Genomic DNA, 13,413 nt, shown 5'->3' on the forward strand with positions numbered 1-13,413 from the left:
GTGCTATGCTTTTGTAAGTAATTAACAGATATGGATAGCTTCTTCATTTTGTAAATGGGCCTTTGTTGGAATTTGCTTCCTTTTGTGATGATCGTGGCCCCCACCCTACGCAGTAGGTACTACTGTTCCTAATGCCAACTTTGCACGTTTTATTATTTCTCCATCGCTCAGTATCCCAATCCCTAAAGGCAAAGGTATATATTTGCAAAATTGGTCGAGTGAAATGTAAAATACTGATCCTATATGTGCATGGATAGCAATTGTGTTTTCTCTGGAGGAAAAGAGAAAACGGAGAGACGATCTTAAATTTTAGCAAATTTTACGTACATTTGAAATTCTTGTGAAGTGATGTGAAATTTTCGTCAGGATAATATAAGTGATGGCACATTTAATGCTTGCCAAAATTGACACCGGCGAATCAGCATCACTGGATGTGGAATATGGGTGCTTTGAGCCACACAATTTAAATTTGTGAAGTAAGGCATCCTGAAATATCTTCAGAATAAAGGTTCACATGAAATAGGGTCCCACGTTGGCTTGCCTTAGGGCCTTGGATTGATATTGCAACATTATTGGATTGTATTGGTTGATAAGGACATTGGTGGGACCATAGAGCCCAACTATATATGTACTATTATGATATCCATAAACTTTCCAATCAAATTGCTGATAATTTTAATTTCTTAAATAAGAGACAGTAAATCGTAAAATCTTAAAACCAAAAGTCATATGAATAATGGGGTTCAATTTTCAAATTGGATATAAAATGTGTGGTTTCTTATTATAGTCTTTTTTTTTTTTTAAGCTTCTGTGTTGGGGATTGAAGGGACTATATTTCAAAAATGAAAGAGAGGAGGTATAATTTGGACAAAGTTAAAGCAGGAAAAAAAATAGCATGGTTTATGGTGACCACTATAGGAAGCACACATTGGCGCCCTTCATTATTGTCCTTGGAGTGGGGCTCTTCCTTCTTATCTTATTAGTTCTTAATATAAGAATTAGTTGACTAATTTTATCAGAGTAAAAAAATTATTTAAATTAGTTATTGGTAATAAATATGTATTATTTTTTTTCTAAAGTATCTTTGCTTATTAAGTGTATTGGTTAAAATTACTATTATTACAAAGATTATCTTTAAAAAAAAAGAATAAATGTATGAGACAAAGTGGATTAGGATAATATATTTAGGATCAAAATAAATATTAAATGAGTTCTTATATTAAGTATCGAAGGTAGTATAATTACATGACTCAAAAGTGATTTTGGGCTCAGTTTAATTCCCGTTAGTCATTATTTCTACTAAAATTACGATTTTAATGATGTTTAAGATAAAAATGAACACGATCATTGTCATGCCGTGTATTCTCGGGGGAATCACGTGGCGGCCAATGGGTTTGAATCCAAACCGCACCGTTTACAGGGTGCATTTGAGGATGGGTAAACTTGGCAATGACAAGTGTCCCGGCCAGAGATAGATAATCCTGGCCACCGTTTCCCGACCACCATTTGTTAACTCACCGTTAATTGGGTAAAACACATCGTTTCGCTCTGTGAGGTGAGAGTCATCAATCACCAACTGTCATACATGGCTCCTGTAGTTCTCAACAACAGTATCGGATGACAACCCATGCATTTCCTGACGTCCCAGATTGGAAATTCCTGTTATTTAGTGTTTTATTATTGTTAATTATTCATTCAAACCCTCTTGAAATCTACTTTCCCTTGCGCCAAGGGCTTTAAGAATATTCTCCTGTTTTCTGACTGCATAGAGGCCCTAAATCTGATCATTAGAAGCTGTGACGGTTCTCACCCTTTTAAAAGCATAACAGAGGATAGTATGTTACCTTGTGGTAGGGACTTTTAAGAATTGTTGATTTGTACTCTTGATCAGCTTCTACAAGAGGCGGAGTATGATGAGGGGATCTAGCATCATTGCTACTGTTTTGTATTGACTCTTACTGAATACGGTTTAAATTCCCAAAAAAAAAAAAAAAAAATCTGCTTGCCCTTCAGGCCCTCCTTCTCATCTCTCATAAGTAACCCCCCCGCTGTCTCTACCTTCACATTCTGATCACTTCTGAGCTTTCCTTCTCTTCCTCACTCACTCCTCTGTTCCACACAATGGTCCCCAAACCCTTCGTTGTATCTTCTTCTTCTTCATCCTTTTCCTCCCCTTCTCCTTATGTCCCTCGTCTCTCCGTTTCCTCTGTCAGAATCGAAGACAAACCCCCGTCCCAGACCGTTACAACTACCTCACCAAAGCCCCCACCCGCCGAAACTATTCCCTCACCACCCCCCACCACCACCGCCCACAAGACTGCTGGGTCGAGAAGGGTGGTAAAGAGAAGACCGACGGAGCAGTCCCTCCCTTCGTTGATTTTCAATTCATTTGACACCATCATCAACAATTTCATCGACCCGCCAATCAAACCTTCTGTTGATCCAAAATATGTTCTTTCCGACAACTTCGCTCCTGTCGATGAACTGCCTCCGACAGAATGTGACATCATTCAGGGTTCTCTCCCTGCTTGTCTTGACGGTGCCTACATTCGAAACGGTCCTAACCCACAATTCCTCCCTCGTGGACCTTACCATCTCTTCGATGGCGACGGCATGCTTCACTCCATTCTCATATCTCAAGGCAAAGCCACTCTCTGCAGCAGATATGTTAAAACATATAAATACAACATTGAGAACCAGGCTGGGTATCCTCTGATTCCTAATGTCTTCTCAGGTTTCAATGGTCTTATTGCTTCTGCGGCTCGTGGGTCCCTCACTGCGGCTCGAGTCTTAACGGGACAGTACAATCCTGTTAATGGAATCGGTTTGGCTAACACGAGCTTGGCTCTGTTCGGGAATCGTCTCTTTGCTCTGGGAGAGTCTGATCTTCCTTATGAAGTCAAAGTGAAACCAAATGGTGATATAGAGACTCAAGGCCGTCACGATTTTGATGGGAAGCTTTTCATGAGCATGACTGCTCATCCCAAGATAGACCCAGATACCAGCGAGGCCTTCGCGTTCCGTTACAGCCCTGTTCCGCCGTTCCTCACCTACTTCCGTTTCGATTCCGACGGGGCGAAGCAACCCGACGTGCCTGTTTTCTCCATGGTCCGACCCTCTTTCTTGCATGACTTCGCCATTACCAAAAAATACGCCATCTTTGCTGATATACAGATAGGAATGAACCCCCTTGACATGCTTGCCGGCGGATCTCCGGTGGGTTCAGACCCGTCCAAAGTTTCGAGAATCGGAGTGCTTCCTCGGTACGCCAAAGACGAGTCTCAGATAAAATGGTTCGATGTTCCGGGGTTCAACATAATCCACGCCATTAACGCTTGGGACAGTGAAGATGGAAACGAAATAGTTCTGATAGCACCGAATATTCTATCCGTGGAGCACACGCTAGAGAGAATGGAGCTGGTTCACGCCATGGTGGAGAAAGTAAGGATCGATCTCAGAACTGGGATTGTAACAAGACAGCCAATTTCGGCGAGAAATCTGGACTTCGCGGTGATTAATCAAGCCTACGTGGGAAAGAAGAACAAGTTCGTGTACGCGGCGATTGGAGATCCAATGCCGAAAATCGCAGGGGTGGTGAAGCTGGACGTGTCAAAGGGAGAAGAAAGACGTGACTGTACGGTTGGTTGCAGAATGTTCGGAGAAGGGTGCTACGGCGGAGAGCCATTCTTCGTGGCGAGAGACCCAGAGGACCCAGAATCAGAGGAGGACGATGGGTATGTGGTGACGTACGTGCACGACGAGAATAAAGGAGAGTCACAGTTCTTGGTGATGGATGCGAAGTCGCCGGAGCTCGATGTGGTGGCGGCGGTGAGGCTGCCCCGGCGAGTTCCTTACGGATTTCATGGGCTTTTTGTGAGGGAAAGTGATCTGAGAAAGCTTCGGTGAAGATGATGATCGTTCATGTTCATGGGACCCGGCCACCGACGTCTACACGTGGCGCCACTGTTCAGAGATACATAATAGCATATGGGTAAAGTTCGGAGTTACTTATTTTTATTTTGCCTATTTCGAGCAATCCGGGGCAGTTACCGGGGCTGTTACAGGTACTCCATAGTCCATAATGTATATAATTATAAATGACCATATTATAGAAAACTTTTAGCCTTAAAATTTGATCATGAATCTCACTCACTTTCCACATTTATCCCACTATTTTGTTTATTATTTTACAAATAAAAAATCATCCACATATAATTTAATAATTATTTGTGTATTAATATAACTTCAGCTTTTGGGATTTTTTTTTTGGCACAGAACAAATGAAGTTTAAAGAGATTTACATGTAGAAACTTGAAAATTCAGAGCACCAAGGCGCCAATAATTTAGAGCATTACTTTTTGTATCAAGTTTTTCACCAAAACTACGTTAAAATGTGATGTAAAGAAAATTAGTAGTATAATTTTTTGTTCTTAAATTTGTTTTTATTTTGGTTTTGGTTTTTATGTTTCAAAGTATAGGCTTTTTCCCCTTCAAATTTCTTTCTATCTAAAATATTAGTCCCCATAACTTAATACAAATTTGGACTGTTTTGCTCTTTGATTGATTAAAATTTATGATTTAAAACTTGGGATCAAAATGTGCAATTGTATTTTTTAAAAAAAGAAATGTTAAAGAATGTGGCTTGCACTGGAAATTAGATATATGATGCCCACCTACGTACGCTCTTTAATATTATCAGGGCGGTCCAAAATGAAATTAGATATATGATGCCCATCTACGTAATTCTCAAGTTTATTAATGCATTTACCATGTTTTGAAAACTGACACCAAATATGAATGATGGAGCAGGCTTCTCTCCGCCGCCTGCTCCTACGCGGTACCCTCCTTTCTCCAAAACGGCACCATTTTTTTTTCTATGGTAACCTCTGGTATCTGGTGCCTTCAGCAATCAACCAATCTGGAACGCGGGAATATGGGCTCATTATGGAGGGCACCTTGCTCCCATTGAGTTATATATTATCGTTGCTATGTACCTAGGGCTTGAATTTGAAACCTCTGGTTAAAAAATAGGATTTTTTTTAGAAACACCCAATATCTTAAAATAATTTTTGAGATATTCAATATTCTAAAATATTTAGCACCCATTATCTTAAAATAATTTTTACCTTAAAAGTATTTTCAAAGTAGCACTCAGTGCCTTAAATTTAGGGTGCTTATTGCTACTGAGAAAAATATTTAGGATACTGGGTGTTGCTAAAAAATTATTTTTAGGATACTCGTGTACCAAAAATTATTACAAGATACTGGGTGTTACTGAAAAAAATATTGTAGAGTATTATTTTAGGATAGTGGGTATTTCTAAGAAAATGTTATAGCTTGTTAAATTATTTTGAGATACTGAATATTATTAAAAAAAATAGCTCAAGATATTAAATGACACCGTTTTACGTAATGGCGGGCAGCAGAGCGGAACGGGCAGTGGAGGGGAGCCCGCTCCAAATATGATGAACAGCTTCAAAGTAAGTTTTTGTTGTTACGCCATTATTCATGGCCTAACTTTGGAATCATATTTCTGTGCCTCATGTCTGGGGCCAGACAATGATTATTACCCATAAATATTACTTCCTTCATTCTATTTTATAAACTTCGAACTTAATTAATGGAATACTACTTTTTGTAAGATTATTTTGAAATTATTTAAATATTAAATGTATTTTTATAAATTTTAGCGCTAATAAATGGTATTACTCATCTAACAGGAATATTATTAAAAAAAGTAATAATCTTCAACTGTCAACTGTCATCATCAACTATCAACTATCAACTATCAATTATCAACTATATTATTGAAATCTTGTAACACCCAATGAGTTGGGTATGACATTATGAGATCTGAATATATTCAATTAATAATATTTAAATAATATCTTGATTAAAATTTTAATATATTGAATTAAATAGGAAGCACCATTATTAAATGAAATCTCAATCAGAAGTTCAAATGAAAAAATTAATAATTAATTTTGCATTTGAATATTTTAATTAGAATTTGAATTTATTGAATTAGTTGGGAAGCATCACTATTAAATGGGATTTCATTTCATATGGATTTATAATTAAATACTATTAAATATTAATATTTTAAAAATATGGTACATGATCATGTGTGATTAGAGAATTTGACATAATAAATATAAAAAACTTGGTATAAATATTGCTCAATTTTAAATTTAATTAAATATACTAATATGTGTATGGTATGGGGGAGAAATTTCTAATTATATTTAAAATTTTTAACATGGCATATATTTAGGGACAAAATAGATATTGAAATCAAGTGAATATGGACGAAGAATTAATTAATTCTGGAAAGTTACGCGTGAGGGGGGGGGTGTTTATGTGTAAGAAGATAAAGAAGGTGGCTAGTTTTACCGGTCTGACTATACTTTTGATCTCCATAAATTAATTAATGACGCACTAAAATCAATGCAAATTCCTGTTACTAATTTCAAAAAAGAAGGGACAATACATTATATAAAAATTACAATGGTTAAGAAACAAGTAATCGACGAAACAACTTGAAATAACTAATTGAACAACATTGCCACACAATTTATTGATAAAAATATACTAAAATTTATAATAATGGAACTACATTAAAACTTTCATGTAATTTACGAAGAAACGTGCCTAGTCTCATTAAGGGGTGTTTGGATGAAAACCAAACCATAATTTTAAAATACTTTTACAATTTACAAAGTAAATATGTGGAGAAATTTGTTTCATTTTATGAAAAAGTACTTCTGAGAAACACTTTTCAATATTACCAAACACCCCTCAAGTGTGGGTATTCTAACAGTGGTTACGTCACGTGCCTTGAAACGATTGTCTTCCTAGACGGCACCACACGTTCTCAATTTTGGTACAAAGCTCCAAGAGTGGCATGAAATATGAGCACTAAAAATGTCTAAAATGATCATGAAAATGATTTTAAAAACTGATTATTAAAAATGCTAATATCAATATTGAAAATGTGAAAAATAAGCACCGGAAATATGAAAAATGTGTACTGAAAATATGAAAAACGAGTCTTGAAAAAAAATTAACTTAGAAAATTTTTAATTTCAGCAAAAAAAAAAAACATCATGATTTTTTTGAGAATTTCAAATTTTTAATATTACCTTCGTCGTTAATATAAAACCTAGCAGTTGACTAATTTATAGAAATTAAGAAATCTATTAAATTACTTTAAATTATTTATATTTATCATTTTTTCTAAACTAATTTACTTCACTTATAAATTGATATATAATCTAATAATCCATATAATATGGTATAATTAAGTAATTTAATAACTTTTTAATTTTCTCAAATTAATTAACTAGAACTTATATTAAACACCATAATGTAATTATCATTAATATTCTTAGAAGGTCTTAAATGTCATTTTTCCAATATAAAATCGCATGGTGGACCCATTATCAGTCACGCGTTGCAAGTTGCAACTGCCATCCTCAAAGACATTGGTAAAGGCCTGGACATTTGTTGGGATAGAGGAATTCGTAAAGTTGAAGTCATTACTGACGGACGCTCCCCAACCCTTGAACCTGCTAACCAGAGCCTATAAAGGAAGAATGCAACATCCTCATAATAGTGACGTCATTTGACAAAGATTGCAATATCAATGAGGTGGAAGGTGATCATAGGTTTCAGGATATCACTTTCTTCATATTTTTGTACATCATTGCTTTGGTGATGCTTTCCGACAATTGCTATGTCCATGTCCAGAATACCGTTTGAATTGTATAGAAAATCCTGACATGGAGGAGTATGCTGCTCAAGGTACAAAAAAGATTGCACTTTCAAAACTCAATTTGGAATAGGAACCAGCTTCATTAGATCTGATAACACTAGCATGGTCCTTTTGTATCAACATCTACAAAGACAAAGATCAATACGGCTTTTCCTATTTAAATCATAGCAGCAGTAACATGATGAAAAATCGTAACGAGGCTCGACAACGAGTGTCATGATTCATTTCCTTAATCAGAAGACTTCGGTGACCCTGAAAAAATGTGACCTAACTGAAATGAACTCTTGCTCACTAATCCATCGGTATGACTCATTTGCTCGGAGACCCAGGAGCCCTGAGGAATAACTCCAAGTGCCGCTTGTCTTTCTCTACAAGTTGCCCAAGTCACCACATATAGACCAGCAATGATCAAAGATCCCCCAAGGACACTGCCGCCATAGATCGAAAAGTAAAAATAATAAGAAACCCAAATAAACTTGTATCTCAGAATTATATCTTTGTTTTGTAGAAACTAGAAAGAAATAGTCGAACTTCAGGAGGTTCAACATGATCAGACATTTTATTAAGTCTGAACTAGTAAAAATTTGCTCAGAAATGGACTAGCCAATAAATAAAGGCCTCTCAACCTAGCCACCTCATCAAATTAATAATAAATCAAACAAATAATAGGAGCTTTTACCTTCCCAAGAAAATAGGACTTCCAAGGAAAATTCGTGACAGAAGGGCGGATGCTGCAGGTTGAAGCGGGTTGTAAAGGGCAACCATAGCCGGACCCAAAATCTTGTTGCACCATGTCAAGAGTCCATAGTTAAGGGCAGATGCAATGGTTCCCTGATTAAAACACAAAAATATACCGGTTAAAAATACTACAATGATACTAAAATATTGATGCAAAGACAGCCGAATTACTGTTTCAAACTGTCAGATTATAGACAACTTGCACAACTTTCTTGCTCCAATAGAAACAGTCTCTTTAAGTCGTGAGATTTGTCCTGAGACTGATAAGCCTTGGGACTCATTTTAGTCCCGGGGGGGAACCTACCCCTCACTATTTAACCCCTTTAGCGCTTTACCTTAATTGTTGGTGAATTACTTCTTCCCTTCTCACGCCTCTGGGCATAAACTTTTAACAAATTCTTGGATAGAATACGCATCTTCTTTTCAACTTCTGTGGAATCATCTTTGATCCCCATCCTTTTAACACCGTGGATACATCAGCCAGAACTAATTTATCATGTCAGAGAAATTCCATCTTAATCTAAGAGATCCATCTAAAATTAAGTCTCCCTATCAATGGCCACGCCAGGCAAGTTTCATAGTTCCCTAAAAAGCGTATTATAGTTCATACAAGCGAGAAGGGTTACAGTAACTTGAAAGCTATATATAAATAAACTTGAACATGTCTTAATGAGTATGACTGCATGACAGAATCTTGTTCAGATAACTTCCAAAAATGGCATATGGTCATTTTATCGTTCAAACAATGACCAATGTTCACAGATTATAAGGCCACATGAAATACTTATCATGTAAAATGGACCAAAACCGAGAAGCATAGGAAGGTGAGCAATAACTGATAAGGGTTGATGAAATTAAAAACTGACTCACAGCATAAATAACAGCAAATGTTTCAGATGGCGTCAAGCTCCAGTCAGTTGACTCGTTGGTCATGAAAAATGCTGTGGTCACCATTAGCAGAGCTCCAAAAAAGTAAGAGTATGCTGTGACAGATAGATTTGCAGGATACTTTTTCAATAGCGGAGCCTGAAAATTATTCATGCCAATAATTAAAAGATGCCAAATATTTAACCACAAAAAAATTCAAGATTGAAGTAGTTCATGAAATTTGAGTAGTCATACTCATAACTAATTAAACAGCAAACAAATCGGGGGTGACTAATGTTAACAGTGATTCATTTAGTAAAACAAAATTCATTTGAAAACAAATAGACAGTGGTGTTTCTAGTAGAAGGAAACCAGAGAGATGAAAACTTCAAAATATTAAGAAATAAGAGTATTGAAAGTTCTCTAATTTCTGTTTAGAGGCCAAATTCTCAAGTTACAAGAACTACCAAGGTTATAAAAACAAGTGAAATAGATAATTACTATTTTCCACTTGATGCTCAAATCAATTCATGTAAAGGACACGCACAAAGATAATGTACCTGAATGGCCAGAAAAGTAGCCATGCACATGCAGTTTCCAATCAAGCACAGAACCCCAAGATGAAAATGGTCTAAACCAAGATCCATTAAACCGCCAATTAACCATCCATATGGTTCAGGTTGACCTCTAGCAGTTATTTCGCTATGTTCTAAAATGTCCGAATCTGCGTATCCTATCAATGCTGGACCACGAAACAAAACCATGAATATGGCCCCACAAACACAGATGAGAGTTCCTCCAACTTTTGCCAGACCTTCATATCTGAGTAAATTCACCCTTTCTGTACTGCAAGGACAAGTTTATGTATAAGAATAATTATATGTGAAGAAAGGGTAGAGAATGAGAAGAAAATTGTATTAAATTATTGAATAAATTCTATATCATGATTTACAAGGGAATGTGGAACCACTATTTATAGGCTTAGAGATAAAGGAACTTGAAACAATATCCATAACAGTGAGGTTATTCACTAGAACTCCAGAAAATAGAGAAAAAGAATGAAAACTTCCACAATAAGAGTCTTGTTCTTCAGATAACTAAGAGCATGCATGTCTGTTTGATTGAATTCCAAGGAAAGATAGAACACTAGGAAATAGACATTGTAGCGTCATCTATTCAAGTTGAAATTGATAAGAATAGTTAAACTGACCCCATCATTACAGCCAAAAGAAAAGTGAAGACTGGAATGGCTGGCTGTATCGCAGCTGCATAAGTTGGATTAGTATAGCTTAAACCAATAAGAAACAAAAGATGGTTGCCGAATATCCTGATCATGAATCACAAAACAAAAAGAAACTAAACAGTCAATAGAACACTGTATCATTCATATAAATTCATAAAATAGTATTATTAACAAGGGTTTGACTACATCAAGAACCTTACCCTGTTAATCCAAGAAAGAAAAATGATATCAGGAGGCGTTTAGTTATAGGTGGTCGTGTCCGTCTGCAAATAAGATGGAACACATCACAAATAATTGCAGCTGTTAGAATATGTCAATGTGCGAATTTGGCGTGGCATTAACCAGCAATAAACAAAGTATCATCCAAGTTCCAAACTCATATGGATACAGCCATATGGGAACACTAAAGCACCAGAAAAAACTAATGACTATCAATTACAACCAGAGTGGGGATGATAATTGATGACGTCGAGCTAGAGCTCAGGCAGGATACATCAGCTCGCACTGCATGATTTAAATTAGCAGGAAAAGAGCTCCAGATATCGAAAAATTTGTGCACACATTGTCACGTGAAATTAGGGATGACCAACAGCCCAGAGTCATGCGGCCAGAAAACGTAGACAACGGAATCAGTGCATCAGTTAATACGCAAGCAATTATACGCATTGCGGAGAATCTATTAATATGAACACCATAGGAAGCACTTGGAGGGACGAATCACATAAACATAGAGGAGCCCAAACATCCCAGAGAGTAACAAGCACGAAGAAGATTAAGGGCTCGCTAACATCACAGGCAATTAACAAGCCAATCCCCCATCCACCAAAAAAGGCGTCAGAGGTTCCAATCCCAACTAATTAAACTCTTTTGGAACTAAATGGCAACAGAAAACTTGTGGGGGCAGAAAAACCCTACAAAATTTGATTTTATTCAAGGGAAACGGAAGAAAACATTAAAAAACCCGAAGATGAGAACTAAACTGTAGTTTCCGTCGAATCTTTCAAATATTAAAACCAAGAACATAAATGGGACGAAACGAATCTAACAAGCTTCAGAGCAAATAAGGCATACTTTTCCCGGATGTAAGCGATGGGAGCAAGAATAGCGAGGGCAAGGAGATCACGGAAAACGCAAAACACTAATTGGTTGACTCCAACATTGAGGGCTACTTTGGTGATGACGTGGTATCCTCCACTGAAAAGCTGAACCATCACCATAGCCATATGAGCCTTGGATATGTCTCCCCCTGCGGCCAGCGATCCCCATAGAGCCGCCATTGGCACAGAGAGACAAGAGAGGAGGACAAGACGGTATGTGATGTTCGATTCGTTGAAGCAGGAAACCAGAAATCACCAAATGCACAACAAATCTGATGCTTCGTTTCGAAGAGACTATACCGTCTTTGCCTTTCCCTCGCCGGATTTTGATTGCGACGACTTGTTTCCCTCTTTATTTTCTTCGGAGACACGTGCAGAGCACATGAAATAAATATGTATTTTTATTGAGTTGATATTAAGTCAAAAATATCCCACTGCCCACTGGGCACTGCGAATGGCAACGTAATTTTAATTTGAAACAGTACCTTTGGCAGTGCCCTTACTCCGCTGACAAAAGGCGGCTTCTTTGAATTTATGCATTGGTAAATTATCATGAGGTTAAGAAAAAAATTTAATTATCAAAAACTTTTAATGGCCTATTATCAATAAATTTTAAAATAATTAAATCATTTTTTTAGGATTTGATTGTAATCCTTTCTTAAATATTTGATTTAGTTCATTTTAATAAATTTTATGTTGTAAGAAATACATATGTGAAACAAGCACTTAGAAAAGCTTCTCTCATCAAGCCTGGTTTCACTTGTCAAGAGGAGGGCCTGTATTCATGTGTGGCTTTATTCTTTGATAGCGTCTGGGAATTTTTTTCCTGGTGAGATGGAATGTACGGAGTGAAAAGAATTTCACAATATTATTTGGGATTATTTCTTTCTGAAAAAAGTGAAATGGCTTAAGATGTCCCATAAATTCATTATTATTATTATAACCAGTTCAATTTGATTTTTATCACTTTTAGAACATTTCTAAAGCAGTGGTTTAATGAAATTGTTCATTCTTGCAATAAAACTCTCAAATAATGTAACACATCATTTCTTTTTCCCTCCTTTTACCAATAATGGTCTTATTTGATTCCATTTTAGAATCCTAAACATACACTATTAGAAATGAATTAAAAAGCCTATAATAAATTATTAGTTGACATGATAAGCGGTCTCACCTCATAAGAAGGAGAACATAATTCGAATTTTAAGAAGCACGCTTGTTAGAAAGGTTTTAACCTTAATACCTCAAGCCTAACAGAAATTAATCTCAAATCTAAAATAATTTGAAAATACTTTGAGTTATATATAACGAAAAGAAATGAATAAAAACCCCAAGAGGAAAAAAAACATTAAAAAAAATTAGTTACCAAAGGACATATAAGTCGCGGGTTGCAGTCGTTATCCAATGTTTGCTAGAGTCATTGGCCCAGGCTCAGGAAAGCACAGAACACGGTGTTAGAGAAGAAAGCCCAAAAACTCAGAATGGCAACCCAGGCTGTCCCGGCCTCCAAGTCTCCGAAGATATTTAGATGCAATCAAAATTATAATTTTAAAAATATTTTTATAATATAAAAAATAAATATATATAAAACTTTATTTTAATTTGTGAAAAAAAATATTTTTAAAAAGTACTTTTTATAGTGGCCAAACATCCCGCAAATGCGTCTAATGCTCTAAAATTATATGTGCGTGTGT

At 36.3% G+C, this 13,413-nt stretch overlaps 2 protein-coding genes across 2 annotated transcripts; one reads left to right on the forward strand and one right to left on the reverse strand.

The window, feature by feature from the left end:
* The first annotated feature begins 1,894 nt into the window (after positions 1–1,894).
* LOC114733449 (probable carotenoid cleavage dioxygenase 4, chloroplastic) lies at positions 1,895–4,310 on the forward strand. Its single transcript, XM_028920917.1, has one exon. It carries the CDS (start codon positions 2,122–2,124, stop codon positions 3,904–3,906), a length of 1,785 nt encoding a protein of 594 aa, XP_028776750.1. The 5' UTR covers positions 1,895–2,121; the 3' UTR covers positions 3,907–4,310.
* A 3,293-nt stretch (positions 4,311–7,603) lies between these two features.
* On the reverse strand, positions 7,604–12,045 carry LOC114733455 (WAT1-related protein At4g19185-like). Its single transcript, XM_028920925.1, has 7 exons — positions 11,694–12,045; positions 10,823–10,885; positions 10,590–10,706; positions 9,940–10,225; positions 9,383–9,538; positions 8,454–8,605; positions 7,604–8,202 (listed from the first exon to the last, which is right to left on the reverse strand). Exons 1-7 carry the CDS (start codon positions 11,897–11,899, stop codon positions 8,004–8,006), a joined length of 1,179 nt encoding a protein of 392 aa, XP_028776758.1. The 5' UTR covers positions 11,900–12,045; the 3' UTR covers positions 7,604–8,003.
* Between the last annotated feature and the right edge of the window lie 1,368 nt (positions 12,046–13,413).

This window comes from Neltuma alba, unplaced genomic scaffold (genome assembly GCF_004799145.2).
Source record: "Neltuma alba isolate B1F8T4 unplaced genomic scaffold, ASM479914v2 tig00012998_pilon, whole genome shotgun sequence".
Taxonomy (NCBI): Eukaryota; Viridiplantae; Streptophyta; class Magnoliopsida; order Fabales; family Fabaceae; genus Neltuma; species Neltuma alba.

What these genes read in the sequence shown, in the direction of transcription:
- LOC114733449 (XM_028920917.1), top strand. Translation starts at nt 2,122, where the DNA reads ATGGTCCCCAAACCCTTCGTTGTATCTTCTTCTTCTTCATCCTTTTCC.
- LOC114733455 (XM_028920925.1), bottom strand. Translation starts at nt 11,899, where the DNA reads ATGGCGGCTCTATGGGGATCGCTGGCCGCAGGGGGAGACATATCCAAG. An exon ending in CATTTGCTGTTATTTATGCT is followed by an intron (nt 8,606 to 9,382) that starts GTGAGTCAGTTT and finishes TGTTTTAATCAG; the next exon opens with GGAACCATTGCATCTGCCCT. An exon ending in AGTCCTATTTTCTTGGGAAG is followed by an intron (nt 8,203 to 8,453) that starts GTAAAAGCTCCT and finishes CTATGGCGGCAG; the next exon opens with TGTCCTTGGGGGATCTTTGA.